At 36.0% G+C, this 25,418-nt stretch overlaps 1 protein-coding gene and 1 non-coding gene across 12 annotated transcripts in view; one reads left to right on the forward strand and one right to left on the reverse strand.

The window, feature by feature from the left end:
- The window catches only part of Nrx-1 (neurexin 1), a 629,819-nt gene that overhangs the window by 469,303 nt on the left and 135,098 nt on the right, over window positions 1-25,418 (forward strand). For all 11 annotated transcript variants that reach the window (XM_069131031.1, XM_069131033.1, XM_069131034.1 and 8 more), the window contains 4 exons: window positions 408-600; window positions 11,437-11,628; window positions 14,809-14,952; window positions 15,582-15,799. In XM_069131031.1, the coding sequence (XP_068987132.1) occupies window positions 408-600; window positions 11,437-11,628; window positions 14,809-14,952; window positions 15,582-15,799 (747 nt within the window). The remainder of the gene's footprint in view (window positions 1-407; window positions 601-11,436; window positions 11,629-14,808; window positions 14,953-15,581; window positions 15,800-25,418) is intronic.
- TRNAS-CGA (transfer RNA serine (anticodon CGA)) lies at window positions 13,223-13,304 on the reverse strand. Its single transcript has one exon. It is a non-coding gene; the product is annotated as a tRNA-Ser (tRNA).

Here is a 25,418-nt window from a genome sequence, read left to right on the forward strand (position 1 = left end):
TCACTGATTCGCGGGTAGTTTAATTATCTTGTTGAGAATTGTGGATCTTTGAAGCCGAAATAATGGTATAGGAACACTAAATTTACACTTAGAATTTATATTAGAGCAATTATATATTTATTTGATAAGCGATTGCAAAGATATTCATCGATACACACTTGCACGCGTCTCACCACTTTCTTCACTAGTTTACATTTATCTGTGTTCCAGACGCCGCGCACACACATACCTCCACACACTGATGCCCACATACAAGTATCTCTACTACGCATTTAACCCAGTGCAATTTAACAGACAATTACACATATCTCAACATATATTTAGAAACGTTGGAAGCTTGGTGAAAGTTGTAAAGTCGCGATTTTACCATCCGAAGGTAAAAGTAAAACGTCGTTTCCTTTTTGCAGCAAGATCTCTTCGCCTTCGAGATCTTCAATGGCCATCTGTACCTGCACGCTGACCTCGGAAGCGGACCGGTGAAGGTGAAATCGTCGAAACAACGAATCGACGACGGCACGTGGCACGATGTGGCACTTCGTCGAGTCGAAAGAGACGGACGCGTCACCGTCGACGGTTCCATCGTCGAATTCCGTACACCAGGTAAGCAGACGCAACCTTTGTCTTCTCTTTCTTGACTCTTCTTTTTTTCTTCTCTTTTCTTTCTTTCGTTATAAATTTTCCCACTCGTTCGTCAGGATGTATGGCGTTTATCGTCTAATCTACGGACTACAGGCGGAACTGTAAATCCGGTCGGTCGACGAAATAAACGACGAAGGAGGGTAAAAATGCGCGGGATCGAGAAGCAAGCCACTCATAATTCAGAGTTACACGCTCGAGGACACTTATCTGCAGGTGCAGCTAACCGTTCCATGCGTGGAACGTAATAAATCTTGCGCTCTTGCCTTTTTCTACGATCCTCTGGTTTTATTACCGCTTAGTAGTTACCCTTCGTTAGATCTGTCTTTTTAGAAAGTCGCTCGCTTTTATTCGCTACCTCGGTACTACGCTCCTGACGATCACGATTAATCGAGCGAAATTTAGAGCTCGGACTCTAGTCGTTTAGATCTGGTCGTTTAAACTACGATGGCTGGACATTTATGGTAATTCGTAATGGTTATTGTTCTTGGAAAATCTTTTTTTTTTTTCTTGGTGTATAGTTTTTAATATGGTTCTATGATTAGGCGAGAGAATTTGAATATAACGTGATTGAAAATGAAAACGAACCGCTAGCTTGTGAGATGCGAGTATTTAACAGCAGCGTTCGACGATTTGGAGAGATAGATCATCAAAGAATGAAACGGTGACTGCTGCTGGACCGGCTTTAAACATTTTAAATAACTTGATAAAGGTATAGTTTAATTTCGGTTTGATTGAAATTTAATAAGCTTTCATTTTAATTCAGGTGTAACTTGGTGTTAAAACTGGCGACAGAGGTTCTTGCACTGGTTCGTTATAAAATAGAACATGCCGATTTCACTTTGCCTCTTCGATTTATATTTTCTATGGAGCTCGGCGAAGAAGCGGTACATGTCGTTTGTAGGAGAATAAATTTTAGGAAGTTTAATTGTCCGAGGGAATTCCATGGTAAATTAGAAACATGTTAAATGATAATCGACAAGTATCGTCACATTTCAATTTCACATTTAATCCAACACTTCTCATAACGCGTTACTTTGAACGATCTTCTGTTGGAATGAATCAATTCGGATTATTATAAATTATGTTAATATGAAAAATTCGCGTCTAATGTAGCTCCTCATCGCCAAGGCCAAAGAGAAGATTCTAAAGGATCTTTTCTTGAGTCGTTCAAAAGACAATAATTTTACTTATGACAAATTCCCATTTCATCTGGCATTCTACCCTCAAATGCAAAATGAAAATTCTAAATAATCTGCTCGAGCAATTCCAAAGACAATCCAGATCGAACCTGTGTAGCTCCTCATCGCCAAGGCCAAAGAGAAGATTCTAAAGGATCTTCTTGAGTCGTTCAAAAGACAATAATCTTACTTATGACAATTTCCCATTTCATCTGGCATTCTACCCTCAAATGCAAAATGAAAATTATGAATAATCTGCTCGAGCAATTCCAAAGACAATCCAGATCGAACCTGTGTAGCTCCTCATCGCCAAGGCCAAAGAGAAGATTCTAAAGGATCTTCTTGAGTCGTTCAAAAGACAATAATCTTACTTATGACAATTTCCCATTTCATCTGACATTCTACCCTCAAATGCAAAATGAAAATTGTAAATAATCTGCTCGAGCAATTCCAAAGACAACTCAGATCAAATCTGATATCGCTAAATACAATACAACGTTGTGGAATATAATCGAACAAGTAACTAAGAAATAACAATAGCAATTTCAATAGACAAATTCTCATTTAATCTAACTTCTCGTCGCCAAATGCAAAGAGAGAATTATAGAGGATCTCCTTGAGCCGCACAGAAGACAATCAGAAACTCCTGGTAGATTTAATCGCGAATTTATTCATAAGTCTGAAAACTCCGGTGCCAGGATAGGGGAAAGGATAAAAAGTCAAACAAACGAAGAAGTATAGGGAAGTTTGTGATATAGCTTCGGGCGGAGCTTTATTAAACCGATAAATAAACAAAAAGGAAGAGAGAGTTGCCGCAGTGGTGGATTCTTCGTCGACTTCTTTGTCGCCCAGCTCAATATACAGGGTGTTCTCTACTCGTCCTGCAAGATCGTACAAGCATATGATCTACAAGTGAAAATAAGGAAAAATTTGTAATAGTTTTGTTACAAAATTGTAGGTAAATAGGTGTTAGCCTGAATAGATGTTAACAAATACCGAACCATGTGGTACTTTTCTTGCAGGAAACACACGCTGGTGTTCTCGTACAGCAGATACCACGCACAAACATAATTCGGCGTGTTCTTCGTTTGAAAATAATCTTGGAATTTCTACACGACGCTGTCTCACACGATACATCACACGATAACAAACTACTGCAGTAAATAGTCAGAGAACAAGAAATGTGGCGCAGGTACAGGCACAGTAAAGACGATCGACTTTCCGCATTGTCCAGCTTTAAATCTGCTGTTCCGCACCATTTCTTTTCTTCTTTGTTTTATTTGTAGATTATGCGCCTACGGTGTTGCCGGAAAAGTAGGAAACACCCTGTATATCTCAGAATAATAGAAGCCGGCACTCACCGCTGGAATCACGTTCTTCCTGGCCTCTCTCCGGCCACTTCCGTCTTGGCCTGATTCTCACACCGTCGTCTTGCCGAATTTCCCGCCGATTTTTCACGTACGTGTACGCGATGGCGGAGTGTCGTAAAATTCCAACCACGAACGATCCCCAGTGGCGTCTTTTATTCTGTTATTTTATTATTAATTAAATTGCAACGAATTAAGGAACTGACTTGCAACGACACGACTCTTTCACTCGCAGTTTACTGCGATTACTAAATTGAAATTCAAACAGCAAATTGTAGCTGCTTCGTACGCATGACGAGTATACTCGTCGAAAACAGCTAACTGATTAAAATAATGCAAAAGGAGGAAGAGAAATTGTACAGCGAACAGCAAACGCGCTGCTATCTGGAGTATCAAAAGTTTGGCGAACTGTCGCTCGCTAATCTCGAATACAGCTGAGTATTGGAGCGTGTTCATGGTGTTAGCGTTAACCGAAAGAAATTCACAACTTGGGTCGAATTGTGTATTTATCGAGAATCAACGGTAGCGCAAGTTTCACGAAGCTGTTGGTGGTCGCTGGAATTACACGGCCAGTTAATTTGTCCGTGAAATTCCCCTTTGAGAACCGACCCTTTAGCAATTTCAGCCTCAAAACTGTGCTTCGTCGCCTCGCCTGGGACGAGTTTGCGCGAATTCTTCGAGTGTGAACGCTTGCTGCGGGCCAACTGCGCTCGTAACACGCGAAAAACCCTCATGCAACCGGCTTAAGCCTTTGCAATTAAGCTTAGCCTACGATTCCAATTGCTGTCCACTCTGACAATTTCCCTTCCCCGCAAACATCTTATCAAGAACCGATTATACCTCGTCTGTTGCGGCGTTTCAATCATCGCGGATGCACATGACGGGAGAAGAACGCAATAGACGCGTCATCGTGTTGAATTCCTCATTTTAATATCGTTCTATGATCAAGCGAGAGAATTTGAATATAATACGATTGAAAATGAAAACGAACCGCTAGCTTCTGACATGCGAGTGCTTAACAGCAGCGTTGAATGATTTGGAGAGATAGATCATCAAAGAATGAAACGGTGTCTGCTGCTGGACAGCTTTACAAATTTCAAATAACTGGAATTTATGTTATAATTACGCGTACCAAGATTTTTAAGACAAAGAATCTTTCTAGGAAGTGTAAAATGAATGCAACTATAAGCAGCAACCAGAAATTGAAGTAGAAACATCTCAAACACTTAACCAGTTGGTTCTTACATCTTTGAAAACCTTGAAAAGTGTGTACTTAAGTGTGTATTATAACATAGAATTAAGTTAATACAGAATTAACGAAACGACTGTCTCGTTTTCTAATTTTATTACTGAGAGGGCCAGTCGTAACACAAAATATTGGTATTTCCTCATGACGACTATTCTCGTGAAAAATAGCTAACTGGTTAACACAGAATATAATACATTGGCAAAGAAAAAAATTGCAAATCGCAAAGAAGAAGCGCTTCAACCAGCGCGACACGACTGCGCGATTTCAATCCCGATAAATCAAAATCTCTTTAAGCGTACAAAGAGATGGAAAGCATTTAAGCACGAAGCGATTTACTTGGAACGAAAGAAACACTCGGAAATCCTTTATCTCGTTCTGATGCTAAAACCTCAAAGGCGCAACTGAATTAAATGGTCGGCGGCGTTATTCGCGTTGAAAGCAGCGTAATCTGTAAAACATGAATCACCAGGATTTAAAGCGCGATTACGGTTAAGCCAATAGAATAGAAGAATCTTCTCAAAAATAAAAAAATCCTATACGTATCCGGAGAATCGCGGAAACCAGTTTGGAGACGATAAGCGAGCGCTCAGACACGTTCAGAAGTTCACGCGTGTCCCGAACGTCGTTCACTCTGCGCATCCACGTTCGTCTCGCTTCGTTGGCGCGATTTTCGTTTTTAGTTCGCACTGTAATTTTCGCTTGTCTTTGTATCTGTTACTTTTATTTTTACACGATCGTCGCGTCGAACGTGGTTGCACCCGGTGTCCGTATCAGGTCTGTAAGTATGAAACCGGAATTTGCCTATAGATGGCCCTAGCTGATAATGTAGTTATCACTAAACTGCGTCATTGATGCCAAAAGTCTTTGTTGACATCTCACAAACATTTTCCACTCAGAACAATACAAGTTTCATACAACAGCATAGTTTGTAATAGCGTTGAACATGTCCAATTTTGTGCCTGGAAACTACGATTTGCAGACAGCATTGATTTTCTGTTACCATTTGAAGAAAACTGCTGCAGAATCGCATCGAATGCTTGTCGAAGCTTACGGTGAGCATGCTCTTGGTAAATCACAGTGCTTTGAATGGTTTAAAAAATTCAAAAGTGGCAATTTTGACGCGAGGAACGAAGAACGTGGAAGACCACCGAAAAAGTTTCAAGACAGCGAATTGCAAGCATTGTTGGATGAGGATGACGCTCAAACGCAACAACAATTCGCTGATCAATTAAACGTGACACGAGAAGCCGTCTCCATACGTTTGAAAGCCATGGGAAAGATCCAGAAGGTGGGAAAATGGGTTCCACATGAACTGAATGAAAGACAGCAGGAAAACCGAAAAACCACTTGCGAAATGCTGCTCGCCAGATACAAAAGAAAGTCATTTCTCCACCGAATTGTGACTGGCGAAGAAAAGTGGATATATTTTGAGAATCCTAAGCGTGAAAGATCATGGGTAGCTCCAGGCGAACCAGCGACATCGACTACAAGACCAAATCGCTATGGACGGAAGACAATGCTCTGTGTTTGGTGGGATCAGAAGGGTGTGATCTATTATGAGCTGTTAAAACCTGGCGAAACCGTTAATACTGAGCGCTACCGACGACAAATGATCGATTTGAATCAATCTTTGCGTGAAAAACGATCAGAATATCAAAAAAGGCAACACAAAGTAATTTTGCTTCATGATAATGCACCATCACAAGCAAAACCGGTCAAGGAAACGATCGAAGCGTTCAGTTGGGAAATACTTTCGCACGCGGCTTACTCACCAGACTTGGCTCCGTCCGATTACTATTTATTTGCATCGATGGGACACGCTCTTTCTGACCAGCACTTCACTTCTTACGAAAATGTACGAAAATGGCTCGATGACTGGTTTGCCTCGAAAGAGCGACAGTTTTTTTGGCGTAGCATCCACCAATTGCCAGACAGGTGGGAAAAATGTATAGCTAGCGATCGGCAATACTTCGAATATAATATTTTTAATCATTTTCATACAATAAACGTGTATTTTCTATACAAAAATTTCGGTTTCATATTTACATACTTGGTAGATATTAACGCAAGAGGTAGAAAAGGAACATTGGATTGGAAATTTGCTGATCAAGTGAGAAGCATTTCCGACGAAACTCGGATGTGCACCACCTCCCTCTACGTGACGTAGAGCTTATTTACATAGATTTTCAATATTATAATGCGTGGCCAGGTTGCAATAATTGAACGTGCGAGTAAGTCGGTGAGTTTCCCTATTCAACAAGTATCACGCTGTTATATCTATCTTTTGTTTTTCTAATTTTCATCTCGTACGGAGACGGCGGACCAGCGTTTGCGTAATATTTGTAATCGCATCTTCATCAGGCAGCCTCGTAAAATTCTCCATAAAATAATCTAAAGTGGGTCGTTGGCCATGGACCTTTTTAAACCGCCTTTTGTTTTCGAGGAAATTCATGTGGACGATCGATAATGTGAAAATATTGCCGAGTGTATAGTCATTCGCCGCACTGTACATATCCGCAGCAGACACGCGATTGACGTAATTCAGCAATCGGCCACCGGTGATCTACCGTGTAGAATAAAGTAGCACGGTATAAATTTGATCTGGCAAATTATGATCACCGGCCGAAATTCTTCGCTTCAGTCAGCTCGATTCATCGCCGAGCTCTTACACGCTTGTCGGCGGTAACAATTTTCAAGGAGGGAGGAGCACTCATCCTCCTTGGTCGACTGCAATTTCCTCTCTTCCGTGCTTCCGCGTCTTTCGGTATTTCTCTCCTCTCATATTCATTTTTCTCTCCATCTTATCGTCTGCCCAAGAAAATAAGATTCGTCCGTGTAACCTTCTCTCCACATTTTTCTTCCGAATTCCATGTCGTGTAACGTGTACTACTTCGATCGTCCTTTTGTACAGAGTTTAAGCGCACGAGTTGTTGCAGATGCCACGTTTATCGGACTCGATTAACCCAGGCAAAGATATCGAAGGTTCTTGTAAATTTAAGGAACATTGGAATTTCGTCCGAAAGAAAGGCGACGTAACACGAAGGTTTTGGTTTTAAGACGAGCAGAAGCGACGGACGAAACGTTGATAAAAAGCATTGTTTCTTCAAGTTTGTTTTTACAACGATGTTTCTCGCGTCAAGTTACGTGGAGCAATAGAGTGTTTAATATTATTTTATTAAAAAATTACTAAATTTAGTCGTATGCACATGTAACGCGATGAAGGTAATTTGCATAAAGTTAAATTACGCGACTAGTAAACTGGCGTTGATCATAGATTGCGAAGACATAAAATGTTGGCAAGAAATTTAGACTTAGGACGTAAAGGAATTTATTTTGCAGATATAAAAATTCAAGGCCAAAGATAGAAGCGTTTGCATGTTTAATATGCAAATGTATAATTACTGTTATTATGAAAGCAAAGTTGTAATGAAATATTTTTGAGGTATTCATGAATCAAAAGTACAATAATTAAAGCGTTCCTCAAGCAGCTTTTTAATGTTCTAATTATTACCTTGAAGGGGGCTTAACTCGTATAAATGTTAATTTCAACGATATTTTCCTGTAGCACCGCCTCAATTCAGCAAAGTTTATGAACATGTACGAAATAATAAAAATTTTAAAGCAGGTTCTCTGCGATATATTCTACGATACAGCCACTAAAAATGTTCATACTTGAGACCTAAATTAATTCCAAAATGTATCTACGTATCGCTACAGAAAAACAATAATCGAGCATACTTTGTGGGCAGATCTAAATACGAAACTCTTGTAAAATGAAGAAAATAATTGAAAATTGACAGTAATTTCAAGAACTCCAATATTTTAAAACACAATATCAATTAGTTGTAAAATTGAACGTATCCCATGAATAAGGAAATCTTTTTCCTGTTTTTATATGTATTGTTTCTCATCTGTTGCTATTCATGTTCTATGTATGTAAATCACTTTATTCAACAAATTATTTCAATGCCAATTATCATCAATAATATGAAAAGCTCTTCTTAATCTGCTTTTATAATACAAAATACAGATTAATATCCAAGTGCTTTTTCTTGTTTTTACATGTATAATTTCTCATCTGTTGCTATTCATGTTCTATGTATGTAAATCACTTTATTCAACAAATTATTTCAATGCCAATTATCATCAATAATATGAAAAGCTCTTCTTAATCTGCTTTTATAATACAAACAAATTAATCAAATACAAAGTACAGATTAATATCCAAGAGCTTTTTCTTGTTTTTACATGTATAGTTTCTCATCTGTTGCTATTCATGTTCTATGTATGTAAATCACTTTATTCAACAAATTATTTCAATGCCAATTATCATCAATAATATGAAAAGCTCTTCTTAATCTGATTTTATAATACAAAATACAGATTAATATCCAAATGTTTTTTCTTTTTTTTGCATGTATAGTTTCTCATCTGTTGCTATTCATGTTCTATGTATGTTAATCACTTTATTCAACAAATTATTTCAATGCCAATTATCATCAATAATATGAAAAGCTCTTCTTAATCTGGTTTTATAATACAAAATACAGATTAATATCCAAATGTTTTTTCTTATTTTTACATGTATAGTTTCTCATCTGTTGCTATTCATGTTCTATGTATGTAAATCACTTTATTCAACAAATTATTTCAATGCCAATTATCATCAATAATATGAAAAGCTCTTCTTAATCTGGTTTTATAATACAAACAAGTTAATCAAATACGTAACCAAAATTAATCAAATACAAAATACAGATTAATATCCAAATGCAAATTGAAAATAAAAATCCCTTCCCAAATATAATTTACAAGGCAACAAAATTCACATCTACCTATGTTTACCAAGAAAATCCAATTACTCCATAACCATATTATTTTCATAGTGCTACGTCTGTCTCACTGCTGATTCGAGAGTCAGTGAACTTTCTTCCTCCAGTTTCCTTTCTTTTTTTTTTTTTTTTTCTTTTTCACGAGACAGGGAACTCTTGGTTTCGAACGGTGCAGTAAGGAAAGAAAAATAACCGACCAGAGGATAATGGAACTTAAGCGCAGCTCGTGAGTTTTTAATGAATCTGTATAAATATTCTCAAGCCGTTTCCACAAGTGACGACCACTGCTCCTCGGTCGCTGGCCACTAAGCCTTCCAAGAGTCGTCTCGCTATCTGACTGTGAATACCCAGGACTAAGATGCGTTGCTTTCAACTAACAATAAAACATATGAAACAAAAGGAAAATAAATTTTTCCTCAATGAAATAAAAGTATCGCAAGTAAAATAATTTCATCGGCGTTTAATTAACGCAGGATTAAACGCGGGGCTCGTGAGCGTCAGGCAGAACAATTAGGCATAGTTGGAGCCCTTTCGAACAACCTCGTCTGGGAGATGGCGCGTTTTCGCTGCTTGAGTGCGTAATGAGAGGATCGTAAATGGCAGATAACGAGGATAATTACTAGAACGTAGAGATGTTTCGTAAGGGAGATTATGTGTGATAAAGTAGAGCGGCATGGTCTGGATTAAGGCGAAATTTTCGACTGAGACCTAAGTGGAAAGTGCTACGAAGTACTCACTTTATAGCAGCCACCTGAGATTCGAATAATAAGAAGGGCAATTGGTCGTAACGTCTTCTTCTTTTTAATTCTTTCTTTTAATCGTTTTAGAATACCAATGGTCACTTCACACTGTGAGTCTACGATTTTCTTGATACGATCGGCGTTAGGCGAACTTCTATTTTAACAGCAGACAACGAATAAAAATTAAGGATGAAATTTTATTCGTCAGTAACGAACAAATATCCCGTAGGATTTATTCGAATAAGAAATTGTCTGGATAAAAATTTAATCGAATATCTTATTAAATTAATTAAATATTATGTATATTAGTATTTATGTGTTACATTGAGAATGGTCATGATATTGAAAACGAGATATATTTTCAAGCTTCAAGTTCAATTGTTGCAACATTGGATTTTATATCACGTCGACTAAACTATTTATAATTGTTACGAGCGCTGTTACTTCGCACTACAACAACGTGCGTTGTAAAAATATTTGCCTTGAGAGAGAAAAAAAAAAAAAAGAAATAAAAATCCGTACAAACGATGACACACTGTCACATACATCACGCAAACTTTCGAAGGATATATTGGTAACGAATTTCACGCGTCACGGGTCGAACACCGATCGTGAAAGAACGAACGCGTATGAATTACGCACTACGTGAACGCGTCGATTCATCACGCACCGTTTTACATTTGTCACCGATACGTTCCGTTTGTATCGCTCACGATGTCCGATTAGAAATTGGAAAAACGAGCAGCGAAGGGAAGAAACGGTTAATTAACGCACACATGCACGCTCGACAATTTCCAGCTTTGTTTTCCCCTAACAAACAGTAAAAGAAGCAAATTTCTTTACAATTATTTATTTATATTTGACGTAATATTAAGTAACTTGAGAAGAAATATTCTCGTGTAAGAACAATAGGAGCAAGTGATTTTTAAGAATACTGTTTATGCTAATTACCGGTTGTATGAGACTGGGGAACTATTTGCAATGTAAATAGGACAATCTTCAAGTACAAACGTAATTTCTTTAATTCAGATTCTGTGGTTTGACAGTGTCAGATGTACTTTGACAGTGTAGCATGTGTGAGAGTAGTCAGAGCGCGAAAGTGCGAAGAAATCTTTTTCGAAAGACTCGAGCTATTTTTGAAAGAGGAAAGATTGAGAAGTTGTAGCGTTTGGAAGAAAAATTGACTCTCTTCGGCGGATAAATATTGCCAGGTTGATATTATTTATAATCTGCTACAGTAACTTTATCGTTTCGTTGCTTAAGAGTAGCTACATATTTATAAATTGCTTTTTACAGGAAATATTTCGTCGTGAAAGATCTACGTTTAAATATGCTCATGTAACAAATTATAAAATAAATGTACGCCATTTATAATTATAATTTCCTCGCTGGTAAATTAAATAAATAACAGCGTAACGTTTCGTGTTTCAGGTGATTCCACGCAATTAGATCTCGATGGATTGCTGTATATCGGCGGTGTGGGTGCTCCATTTGCACCCCTAACAGTCCCTCCAGTACTATGGACAGGTGCCTTGAGACAGGGTTACGTCGGTTGCATGAGGGATCTTGTCATAAACGGCCAACCAATAGATATAGCTGGATACGCTCAGCAACAGGATTCTGGTAAGAGAATATTCCATATTTTATAGTCGAGTGCGAACATCGACTTTCCATTTCGTTGAGAATAACGTAGCTTGTCAATCTTCTGATCGCTGATCCTCGAAACATCGAAGTTCGCAAAGTATACTTTACGCCAGATTGCAATTTGTTGTGTCAGGATTGTATATATATCTTATAGTGGAAGAGATTCCATGGAGGAATTACGAAAATTTAAGTTTCCTTCTTCAAAATCACGTTTAATTGAAAATAATAATTTTAGGAATTATTGGTGGTATCACAGATTTTTTTTCTTTTGGAAATTAATGATTATAATGTTTCGATTCTTTAATTCATAAAATTAGTACTTGGTGTTAGTAAGCTATATAATTTTATTGATTCGTTCAAGAGTTAATTGATCATTTTGTTTGTCTTATCGAGTTTCCTTTTTTAAAATCACTTTTAATTGAAAATATTAATTTTAGGAATTATTGGTGGTATCATAGATTTTTTTTTTTTTTCTTTTGGAAATTAATGATTATGTTTCGATTCTTTAATTCATAAAATTAGTACTTGATGTTAGTAAGCTATATAATTTTATTGATTCATTCAAGAGTTAATTGATCATTTTGTTTGTCTTATCGAGTTTCCTTTTTTAAAATCACTTTTAATTCAAAATATTAATTTTAGGAATTATTGGTGGTATCACAGATTTTTTTTCTTTTGGAAATTAATGATAATAATGTTTCGATTATTTAATTCATAAAATTAGTACTTGGTGTTAGTAAGCTATATAATTTTATTGATTCATTCAAGAGTCAATTAATCATTTTGTTTGTCTTATCGAGTTTATTGATTTGTTATGAATAGATAAATATTGTAACAGTAAAGATTTTTCATTGGAGTTTGATCTATTTTTCATTGTAACATCGTGACATTTATTTAATGTATTACTCAATTATAAAATTCTTTAATGATACATTTTTGTTTGGAGAATAGGTTTAAAAAGATAGTATAAAATATTGCTTATATCGATATAGAAGAGGACGATATACTGCAAAAATATAATAAAGTAGTTTTTATAATAGCGTTCTACTTTATGCAAAACAGCCGCAAAATGTTGACCTAATTGTATTCCTTCGTGTATCGTACAATATGTATAGTACACATACTGTGTTTACCAGTTTCTCCATTTTTTACCATTAAAGAAACATGTTTACCTCCACAGTAGAATAATCTTGCTGCACGCAAAACCAATAAAAATAATGTTACTGAACATTGACATACACGTATTATTATATCAATATTCATACTATACAAAACATACATTGTATACATATAATTATATGAAATTTCTATTATAAACTATAATATTAATTAACATTAATATTGTTGCAACATGTAACTACCTTTTTCTCCCCCTTTTTTTAAGAAAAACAAAATGAAACATGACAAAGCATCGAACAGTAGTAAGGTAGAAGAAATAAAAACAACGATATTAATGGTTAAATATTTTATTTAAATATTTGAATGTTGTTTATTGTTGCTAAAAATGGTTGAAAAGTAAGAAGATAAAAAATCGGAACAAAAAAAATGTATTTTTAATGGTAAAAAAAGTTTTCGCTGCGGACAGGATTCGAACCTGTGCGGGCATAGCCCATCAGATTTCGAGTCTGACTCCTTAACCACTCGGACACCACAGCATCTGTTCAACCAATACTCTCTTTCGTTATTTATCGAATACTCAGACACGTTCACTAATTCTGTTCTTTACGTAAATGTTACTTTTTACATATTTTATTAATTAAAAAATATATTCACTATTCGCACTGATATACGTAACATTACTTTGTTCAACGATATTCATCAGCATTTAACACTTTCATACCAGTGTGTACATCTGGAAAAATATCCTTCCGTGTGGATTTGGTTAATCCGAATCGGTCATCGATTATTAATTACACATAGAACGGACTTCCGTTCATACTGTCATTCGATATTTATAAACTGAATATTTATTTAAGCTGCAAGCCAACATTTAGAATTAATCTTACGTAATATTGATCCTCGGTGAATATTTCACGAAAATTTCAATTCGAACCTAATACCCAATTTGATATTTATAATACGAATTTTCCATTTTGAGCGCGACAGTCGTCTGTGTAATTTAATCCCGTCGTGCTCCATTTCTATTTTAATTCGTCCACGTACTTTCGTTCGTCTGTTGGCTTGGAAACTAAATGACTGCGGGTTTTGTCATAAGAGGGTAATGACAAAATCCGCAATCACTTAGTTGCCATCCCAATACAACTGCGAATATTTCAAAATCGCTTTTAATAATTTTCTATCTTTATAATCCTCGTATAATCCTGATATTTCGCTGATGTAGTCTGTCGATTATTAAATCACAAAAATAGTATATTAATTATTATAGTAATTATTCGTCGAACCTAATGTCCAATTTGATATTTGTAATATGAATTTTCCATTTTGAACGCGACAGTCTTTATTATTTAATTCCGTCGTGCTCCATTTCTATTTTAATTCGTCCACGTACTTTCGTTCGTCTGTTGGCTTGGAAACTAAGTGATTGCGGATTTTGTCATTACCATCTATTGACAAAATCCGCAATCACTTAGTTGCCATCCCAATACAACTGCGAATATTTCAAAATCGCTTTTAATAATTTTCTATCCTTATAATCCTCGTATAATCCTGATATTTCGCTGATGTAGTCTACCGATTATTAAATCACAAAAATAGTATATTAATTATTATAGTAATTATTCGTCGAACCTAATGTCCAATTTGATATTTATAATATGAATTTTCCATTTCTATTTTAATTCGTCCACGTACTTTTGTTCGTCTATTGACTTGGAAACTAAGTGATTGCGGATTTTGTCATTACTATCTATCGACAAAATCCGCAATCACTTAGTTGCCATCCCAATACAACTGCGAATATTTCAAAATCGCTTTTAATAATTTTCTATCCTTATAATCCTCGTATAATCCTGATGTTTCGCTGATGTAGTCTACCGATTATTAAATCACAAAAATAGTATAGTAATTATTCGCCTAACAACGTTACTGGTCGTATACGATGTCACTGGTGTCAGTGAAGTGTTCAGTGGGATGGGAAAACTTGAACCAAGAGCAATTGTCACTGTCTACGTAATTTCGTTTCTCTGGACAATTTTGCAGGAGCTGTCAGACCGGCTTGTCACACTCAAACGTCCCACTGTGCTTCACAACCCTGCATGCACGGTAGCCATTGTCTCGAGGGTTGGAACAGGTTTCACTGCGATTGTACCGGAACACAATACACTGGCCCTACTTGTGGAAAAGGTAAAGAATTTTTCTTATAACGTCGCTTGCTCCGTGCACCTCGTACGATACTGCGATATTTAAAAACTTCATACGTTTAATGGCAATCGTAAAGAGAACATGCGTACAGTTATGCTTACTTGTTAATACGTAGCGTAATTGCGTTCCTAACGAAAATCATGATTTTCACGATGGAGTTTTAATCATGTTATTGAAATTATCCGAGCAACGAGTTTCCAGTGTAACGTAATAATCCTGCGATATAATAAGATAATGCATTCTAATGCAATATTATTAGAGGCGTAATAGCAGCACATTTATTTCCATTACTTTTATTCACGTTATTTCGTTATCCTCGATTTTTATCGAAATAAACGAAATTACATACACCATATTATTACGTTATTTTTTATTTGGGAAATAACAAATGCGCTTTGCTTTATATTATTTTTATTAAATTACATATGATCTATTTTGTTGTAATTAAAAACACACACGTTTTATAGATTAGCTTCCATTGTATAAAAACGTATAAAATTGTATAGAGATGCATTGTTTGCAAAAGAAAGACTTTTACGGAATAAGCCAAAATATCATCAGCGCATTTACGTTCGTACAAATCAGCTGATCTTGTCTCTGCTTTCATCCAGACGCGTCAACGTTGCACCTGAACGGGACGCAACAAATGACAGCGTTGATGCCAGAGGATTCGAAAACTCAGACCGAGGAGATTGTAGTTCGCTTCAAAACCACCAGACCACGTGGTCTTCTGCTAGCAACGAGTTTGGAAAACAGTTCGGATCGACTGCAGATCTACCTGGAAGAGGGCAAAGCGAAGATGCTGATTCACATCGGGGACAAGGAAAAGGTGAGTCGACGTGTTTCCAATTTTTCGCAAGTTCCTTCCTAATAGAAAGCTTCGCACCGATAACGAGCCAACGGCATTTAAATCGCATTTATCGGAAAAGAAATAAAAAATAGGTTTCGTATTCGTTTACTTCATACGCCAGATATACGTACAAACGTATAATATTTTACATATAAATCATATTTGAAGCTTTATCAAAGAGTTGTAATGCAAAAAAAAAAAAAAAAAAAACAAACCGATTTACAATCGACATAATCGTGAGCGGAGTGAAGCTCCGTTTTTATCACGTACGAAACTCACAGCGCTGAAAGATCCCAACGTGCTCATCAACCGTGCAACTCTCAATTTCAAAACGTTCGCTGTTTTTGCCGCTACAAAACTGCCAGTGGTAAAAAGTTGAATTTATTACTACGACTATTAACCGACTACGAATTTATAGCACTACCGAAAAAAGCGATTTCATTTCCATCGCTTTTTAATCGACGTGCTCAGATGATCCGTGCTGCCTTCTTATCACAGCAGCTGATACTCGACGAGCAGCTTTGATTTACGAATCGACGAACGTCGCAGTTTCAAATCTCGTTCTTCAAAAGATACGACGAAATTACATCGAGGCTTAACGAAGAAAACGCGAGGATGAACTTTGGTCAGATTTTCGCCAGCTCGATACTTGCCAAGTTCTTAGTTAATAATGCTACCTTTTTGGGAAAACTGCCTGCAGCGTTGGTTACCTGCCGGTATTGTTTAAGCCGGTCTCGTTAGAGATCCGAGAATATCGTAGTACCGGTAGAAATAACACAGCAGAATACTGTAAAAGAATATTTCGTTACGTAAAGCATTTCAGCCTTTTTGCGGTGAAGTTGTTTCTCTTACCGCAGTGCCATCAACAGCGTAATATTCAAAGAAGAAGCTTTGCCAAGGGAGGGATGCTGGTCTAAAACCAAAAGCCTTTCGACGAGCTGTTTCGTGATTTAATTAGTTATGAGACTCGCGGCTAGGCTAAGAAAAAACGAAAGGGGATTTGCTGTTGTCAGATTTAGACTTTGCTACTTTTGTACCTTGTGTTGAAATCGTTACGTTAACTAAGTATGCGAGCGTTCACTTAGTTTTAACAGAGAACGCCGCTTTATTTTCTTCTCTGTTATTGTTATTGTATATAATATTAATTGTTATTATTATTACTATTGTTATGTGCAATACACTGCCACTCAGAGGCATCCGGGCGCTTGCTCAACTTAAAATCAGAAGTAGAAACGACGCGTTGGTAAATGTTCAGTTCACTGTTTAGGTACAAAATTATGACACAGTTCTTCTTTCTCAGTCTGGGGAATCTGACACCTGCAACAGCCGCTCTAAGCTTAGGAAATGTGCCGACAAGATCGGCAAACTGCGCAGACTAAGAGAACGACGCGATCTCAGATCATTGCGAAACTATAAACTGTCGCTCTTAAAATAAATATCGTTCGTGTGCATCGTGGATTCTTAGTAGCAACGTGCGAGGCATTGGCGGTGCTCAGAGCAAATTGAAATCCGCCGGTTCCGTGGCACGCGATAACGCATGAAAATTCCAACGACCTTGCTCATCCCGTGCACGATCGTAATTCATCGGTTCATTCGGCTGGTTTTTCCGCCATGGAATAAATTGACTGTAAAAATTCAAATCGAACGAAAATAGACGCCACGTGTATTCATAATTCATAGCTCGCCCGGAGCTTCGAGTCCTCCGGCGGAAGGTGCTGCTGGAACAGAGAAAGACGCTAGACGTTGCACCAGTGCATATAATACTCAATCGTGAAACAATAGTTTGCTTGCCGTTCCTAACTGGATGCTAGGTTCCCGTAAACTGATTTTTGCATTGAAAGATTCCCATGGACCAAACTGTTATCGAAAGAACGCCTGCAGAGTCTTCTGCTCGATCCTCACGGCAGAATTTACATTTGTAAATTCACATTTTTACTTAACTTAAGTAGCAGCAGGTTTGTTTCGCTCTGCAAATATTATGTCGAGTACTCGAGTATTTTAAATATTTCCTACACCTTTGCAGATTTTGTGCAGTTCTGCACATTACATGAATTTTGTAGATTACCGGATAATTAAAACATAATGTTTGTTTAAGAAAGGCGTGCACGTCTGGACATTACACAAAGGATGAGCTGTTCTCTACATTTTTCGCATTGAACTCTTTGATGGCGATAGAGCAACGAGTAATTGAGAAGATGGGTGCAAGATAATTTTAGAAAATAATGTCCTAAGAGACATCTGACCAATATCTATCTTGTACTGTATAAAGCATGGTTAGAAGCAAGTCACAAAAGAATGTCGAAGATAATCCTTGTCATCACGAGGGAAAATATTAGCTGCTCAACATAGAATGATAAAAAGATAACAACATTTGTGTCGTCGTAGAAGAAGAAAGAAAACGATAAAAAGATGGTAGCAAGAGTGGAAGCTTAGAGTGATAATTGTCGGGGTGTATCTTGTCATACGTTCTGCCGTTTATTTCTCCATAATACTGCGACGAGCGTTGCAGTTTCCATTGGAGGAAAGTCGGCACGCTCTGTGTTCGTTATTTAATCAATGCAGCTGTCTGCTCGCTCCATTTTACCCGAGTCCAATGTGTGCTTCGCGTCACCAGACGTTTCGCCCTTCTGCAAACTGGAACCGCGAATGCGAGCAGCTTATGTACGTTGAAACAACACTGCATGCTTGCAAGTTGCCAACGAGTTGTTTCCAATTGCAGTGTCTCTGAAATTTCGAATAAGCCAAGAGTTAGGGGAACGCGTTTCTTCGGCTGTTGGGCCAAAAACCAGATTAGAGTGGCGGATGATCTTGGGAAAAATTTAAATAGCCAGACAATCGCGTCGATATAACAATGTATTAATATTGTAATGATTAACGAAATGATAACGTAAATGTTGTTTACGAATTACGTATAAAGCTGAATTCTGATAAAATCCTGTAAAATACATCAGACACCGTCATCGACATAATTACAGTCAGTGGAAACATTTATGCAATTTCTCAGAGTGAACGTTCTCTAATTGAACCTGGAAATATCGCGAAATCGAAACGAATAATTTCCACTTTAATTTAATCAACTAATTTCCAATGTGTTTGAAACGCGTTTATTTCGACTCGATCAGCGTGTGCTTTACAGCTTCAACTATGTTTGATGCGGTTACGTGCTGGAATGTTCAGTGCCAGACAAATAACTCATGTACAAGCGTTGCAAAGATTGTTGTAAAAAGTCGAAGGCAGATGGATTATTATATAAATATTATGTTCCTTTCCCTAGGAATAATCGCGTGCATATTTTATTATATTAATATTTAACGTATTCATTACACGTTCTTTGTTATATAAAATTTAGAATAAGTTAATAATTCTTAGAGCTGTTAATAGCTTCTCCAAAGATTTTTACATTGTTTAAATAATATTAAGGGCACATATTATGAGCAAATGTTCGTTGAAAATCTAATAGAAAATGCTGGCAACTTTCGAGCAGGCACCGTGCGTTGGAAGATAAAAAGAACAGTAGTTAGGCGTGCGAGTAATTTTGAATTAAAATTTCATTCAATTTGCCGCCGTTTGAACAAATCTCCTTGAATATTATGTTAGACGTTCCCAATGTTGTTAGCGAACGGATTCGTCGGTGAAAATCGAGTTCGGAATACAGTTGCGAGCTCACACATTCCCATTCCCGGTGGAAACTAGTCGAAGCTGTAGAATACAACCGCGTGCGATTAGAGGAGGCTGTAATTTACGTTTATGTTTCAATCTCGGCCTCTACACGGTCTCGATAATTGAACGGAATAATTGATACGGTAATGAACATTTCAATTACCCTAGCCAAGCGTGAGTTCTCTTACGATCATATGTATATACCAAGTCTGCATGTGTTAAGAAAAATTTGCATACGCAACGTCGTAGCTCATAAAGGGAATGAAACTAAAAAATAACGGAAATTCGTCTATTAATTAAAGACTGTAAGGGAAAAGAGGCGATGAATCGTATTATTCTCTGATCGTATTGTTTTACAGAGAAACAATCTGAGGTCGAGTAATTTCACACTGCGTCAATAAGATATTTTATCTTGCGTTACGAGAGCTCTGTTTTTATTTCAACTTGGCTGCTGAAAGCTTTCAAACGTTAAATTACTGCGACCATAAGCGAAAGAAAGTTGAGAAAGTACAAAATGCTTGGAAGAATTCCTAAAGTTATTTCACTGTTTTATCCTGCATACATAAACATAATGTGATTATAAACATAAAGTATAATTATTTTTTCTACAACTGTCTAATATACGACAAATAAAACTTAATTTTGCTGACTGTACACTGTACGTGTATAGCTGCCACTGTACAAAATATCTCGATTCAGCAGATTTTAGCAGCTCGTGTAATGTTAAAATCCTTCTTTTTGAACATAAAATTGCATCAAAGTGAGTAGAGTAATTAATAAAGCATCTCGTGTAGCATAAAATTCATAAAATTTAACAAGAATGGACTTAGCTTGTTCTCTGCGAGCTTAATAATTCAAAGCTTGAACTCTTGCAATAGGAAAATTATTAATCCAGTGTAAAATATAACTCCGCTTTTATGCAGAATTTTTAGAAAAAAATTTACATTAAGAGAGAGAGAGAGAGAGAGAAATATCGATGTATTAAAATACATAATGCAAATTGGACGGTGTAGATGGTATCACTGAAAATCTTATCAATTAAATAAATAACATTGTATTACATTCGAATTGCGTTCACATATGTGGAAATAGATTCGCAGCTGTCCGACTGGTAAACAGATAGAAACGAGAATTAGGTCAGTGGGTGAACGTTGTGTGCCAATTAAATGGGTCGAATTAATTAACGGTGCGCGAAATTACCTACCCACACTTGGGTTATAAATTGGAAAACGAAATTGGGAAAGGACCCGGTGAAACGTTCGGATAACCAGCACGAATATATTAAACTGCAAAGTTGAACTCGATGAACCTCGTGTCTGTAATTATTGATCTTAACTTGATTGAAACTCATCGATCGACAGATTTTTTTAATCACAAATATCCCAGTATTCCCTTATATTCGTATTAAGCAGTAAAAGATAAAAGGAAATTGAAAGGAAGAAGGTTAAAAGAAGAGGGAAAACGTCGATGGAGAATTTCAATTTGTTGCAATTGAAGTTTCTTCTCTGTGCAAATTCCAGAATGGAAAGATTATCGTTGCATCATAATGAAAAAAGCATCATAACATTGCACCATAAATAAAAAAAATTGTGAAAACAGAAATTAATATTATTACGTAATAAATTCTTCATTTATCGTCTGCAAAATACCATAAGAAATGAAGTTTCCATCGTTGAATGAGATTGCAATGGATAAGCAGAAAATAAGAAGGGAAACAATTATAATTAACTTGAGAATTAAATTATTAAAACGCTACAACTTTACAAGCATCGATTTGTTTGATTGACAAAAATAATTGAGCTATTGAAACTATAACTTTATTATTAAAATTATAACGTTAGAAGATGAATTGTAATTGGCAAAAACGATTGAATCATTAAAATTCTATAATTTTAGAAAATATAGTTATAATTGACAAAAGCATATACGTACCTGTTATCAATATGGTAAAAATTGTTCAGTTAAAAAGTTAGGATTAATTTAGTGCAGTTATTATACACGAGTATGAATTTTAAATTTTCCTCCGTTCGCCACTGTGTATTTTTTCTCCTGTATGGTGAAAACTTCTTTTTTCTCACTGGAAAAGTTTCATTATAATTATATAACTTTTATTCTATAGTTAAAATGGTATTTCTTGGTTGGTGGTTAAACTATAGATGAAAGTAGGACGAGCTATGCGATAGGGGAGAGGTTGAAAGTTGACGAATTTGCATTAAGCATCGATCGATAAAAGAATCGGCGATCTGACCTCGAGGTCGGCCAGCGATTTATTTTTCCACCAAGTGGAAGCATCGCGATTGCAAAATTACTCGTTGCGTAGATATGCAACGCTATAGATCGGAGAATATTCGTAATTTAGATGATGAAAAGTAAACGAAAAGCTTAAAAAAAATGATACTGCGTTTAGAAATTCCACTCGATAAAACGATCGACGAAGATCGTAAGGCGAGCTGTGTGATTTTCTGAAAAATATATTTTTAAAACATAGAGTAGTATATCTGATATGTAGACTATATTTGCTTGCAAACGTTTGGAAACTCTTTGGAAATTTTCAGTGTGATGGGAAGTTCGTATTTGTAAAATTCTCTGCTCATTTCATTTTCGTGAAATCTCGATGCTTCTCGCACAAATCTGCTCAATACGATTAGGATATTATGAGAAATTAAATTGAAGAATTAAATAGAGAAAATTAAATAATAAAATGAAGCTTAATAATAGAACAATTGTGAAAATTAACCGGTTCTGTAAACGCAGCTTTTTCCATAATTGCTAGGTTTAATTAATTACCATTAACAAATAATTAAATTAACAATTCTTACGATGATACGATGAATATCTTGTTTCAAAGAATTCATGTTTTGAATCACAGTATCTGAAATTGATACCAAAATTGATCGTCTAAATTGAATGAAGATGAAAGGGGATACGAATAAAAAGATGCTTTTTCCCTTTCATTTGTCAAATATTTTATGATTTTTAAGTATCAGACAGTAGATTAGAAAACAAGATTTATCGTGGAAGCAAATAAAGCGAGATTCAGTGAGACGATCGTTATAAATTAAATAGGGAAAGTTAATAATTATTTTAAATTTAATAATAGAACAATAATGAAAATCAACCGGTTCTGTAAACGCAGCTTTTTCCATAATTGCTAGGTTTAATTAATTACAATTAACAAATAATTAAATTAACAATTCTTTTACAATATAATTACAGATGAACTCTGGATACGATGAATATTTTGTTTCAAAGAGTTCACGTTTTATATCACAGTATCTGAAATTGATATCAAAATTGATCGTCTACATTGAATGAAAATGTTTTACTTTCGTAGGGAAAAGGACATATGAATAAAAATATCGTTAAATATTTTATGATTTTTAAGTATCAGACAGTAGATTAGATCTCGATGCTTGTCGCAAAAATCTGCTCAATACGATTAGGATATTTCCTTTGGGATGATTATCAGCAAAGAATTAAATAGAGAAAGTTAAATAATAAAATGAAACTTAACAATAGAACAATAATGAAAATCAACCGGTTCTGGAAACACAGCCTTTCCCATAATTGCTAGGTTTAATTAAACACAATTCTTCTACAATATAATTACAGGTGAACTCTGCATACGATGAGTATTTCGTTTCAAAGAGTTCACGTTTTAAATCACAGTATTTGAAATTGATCGTCTAAATTGAATGAAGATGAAAGGGGATACGAATACAAAGATGGTTTTTCCCTTTCATTTGTCAAATATTTTATGATTTTTGAGTAATCAGACAGTAGATTAGAAAACAGGATTTATCGTGGAAGCAAATAAAGCGAGATTCAATGAGGCGATCGTACGTACGCGGAAATGTATTTGCGTGCAATTTGCACAAATCGAGAATCGAAACACTGTGAATAGAGATGCCAGTGAATGTCGAATAAATGATGGAAACAATATGAACAAGTTAGTGCTGCAAGCAGATGGAATCACCGGCAGAACTCCATTATCTGCGTTACACGCGTATGCACGTGTGTACACGTGTCACAGGTGATATATGCACGTACAGTTATTCAAGCTAATTACGAGGGCCCATTATCTAGATAATAAACAGATCACTATGATTTTCATTGGTATTTAATATAAGGTAGGTTCATTTCAGTAACCCGGACCATCATAAATACATTTATCATGTCGGTTTTGTCTCTTTTTCTTTTCTGTCGTATCGTAGCAGTGGTTCTATAGGAATTTTAAATGAAGAAACTGTTAACATATATTTGTAGCTTGTGAAAAGTGTAGCTATGGAAGGCAGTTTTCTTATTTTAAATCGACGTAGGAAACTTGGAAACGCAATTTCAAAATTCATTAGTTAATGTGCAAGAAATATCAGGCGAATTTTAAACTTATAAGCTGTTGAGTAGAGAGCGCAAAGTTTAAGTTAAAACCAGCTCTATCGGAGGTTGTTGGATGAATTAAATCTTATCTAGAATTTTCATGGCCGATAATAGCGTTTTACGTGACCTAAAGTCTTTTCAGCAGATCAACGTGTCAAATTTTATGGTGAAAAACCAGTTTGATGATATATGTTTTTCCACGATATTTTCGTTGTGGAGAACTAAAGACTTGGTGGCAAAAAATATCACATCGTATTTTACATATGTTGATTGGATATAAAAATTCTCTGCATGCGAAAATAATCGCTAGGTTTCTCATAAAATTTCTGAAAAACTCGTCGAAGACAAATAATCCCAAAGTTTTCATTAAGATATTCTAATTAAGTTTTACCTCGATCTCTGGAATATTTGAGGTCCTGCAATCAGCATCAACCTAACATACTCTTCTCCTAAAATTTGCATCTCGCCTTGTTGGTCGTGGAAAATCGATTCCAATGACTCGCGAAAATATTTGCACATTTGCCACGGGAAATTTTTATGAATATATTATGCGCGTTATACGAAGCTTTTTCAAGCTCTAAAATTTTTAATCGATCTGAATATGCATACCAAAGTCACAAACAATTTATTGCAACTGTACATTTATCAAAAAGTTGTTATACGAGGCTTACCAATGCAGCGAACAATTAATTAGTGGTACAAATAATTTGGTGATGTTTGCAAAGTGTATACTTGTACAGTAAATATTTCGTAGCTTCCAGGAATATTTTTAAACTCCTCCCAAACTTTGCCAACATAATCATAATTAATTAATTCTGCCTCGTTATTACGTAACTTATTACAGTAATTAATTATTACATTATACTGCATATTATTACAATCAGAAATTTCCAAACATACGCGGTATATCCACAATAGGTTCCCACAAGGCCTCAAATACCTTCGCGAGCCTGTCTAACTTAACTCTGTTCTCAAAAAGCTCCTATGCAAGTGAAATATTCTTCCAGACTACTGTACGGTTTATTTATAAAATGTTCCTACGGAATGTTCAAATACTTTCGCTACGTATCGTACAACACACGCGATATAGCCACAAAAGGTTTCCACAAGGCCTCAAATACCTTCGCGAGCCTGTCTAACTTAACTCTGTTCTCAAAAAGCTCCTATATAATTGAAATATTCTTCTAAACCACTGTACGGTTTATTTATAAAATGTTCCTACGGAATGTTCAAATACTTTCGCTACGTTTCGTACAACACACGCGATATATCCACAAAAGGTTTCCACAAGGCCTCAAATACCTTCGCGAGCTTGTCTAACTTAACTCTGTTCTCAAAAAGCTTCTATATAATTGAAATATTCTTCTAAACCGCTGTACGGTTTATTTATAAAATGTTCCTACGGAATGTTCAAATACTTTCGCTGCGAGTGAAACACGAATTTCGGCAGGCGGAAGAAAACATGGGAGGAACGGAGGGGAAAATGGAGGGAAATACGATTAGTTGACCTAAAGAGATACCGTGGAAATTAGCGCACGGAGAGCGGAGCTGATCAGGTAAG

The sequence above is a fragment of the Bombus flavifrons genome, chromosome 17, assembly GCF_040668555.2.
Source record: "Bombus flavifrons isolate JBK064 chromosome 17, iyBomFlav1_principal, whole genome shotgun sequence".
In the NCBI taxonomy this organism is placed as follows: domain Eukaryota; kingdom Metazoa; phylum Arthropoda; class Insecta; order Hymenoptera; family Apidae; genus Bombus; species Bombus flavifrons.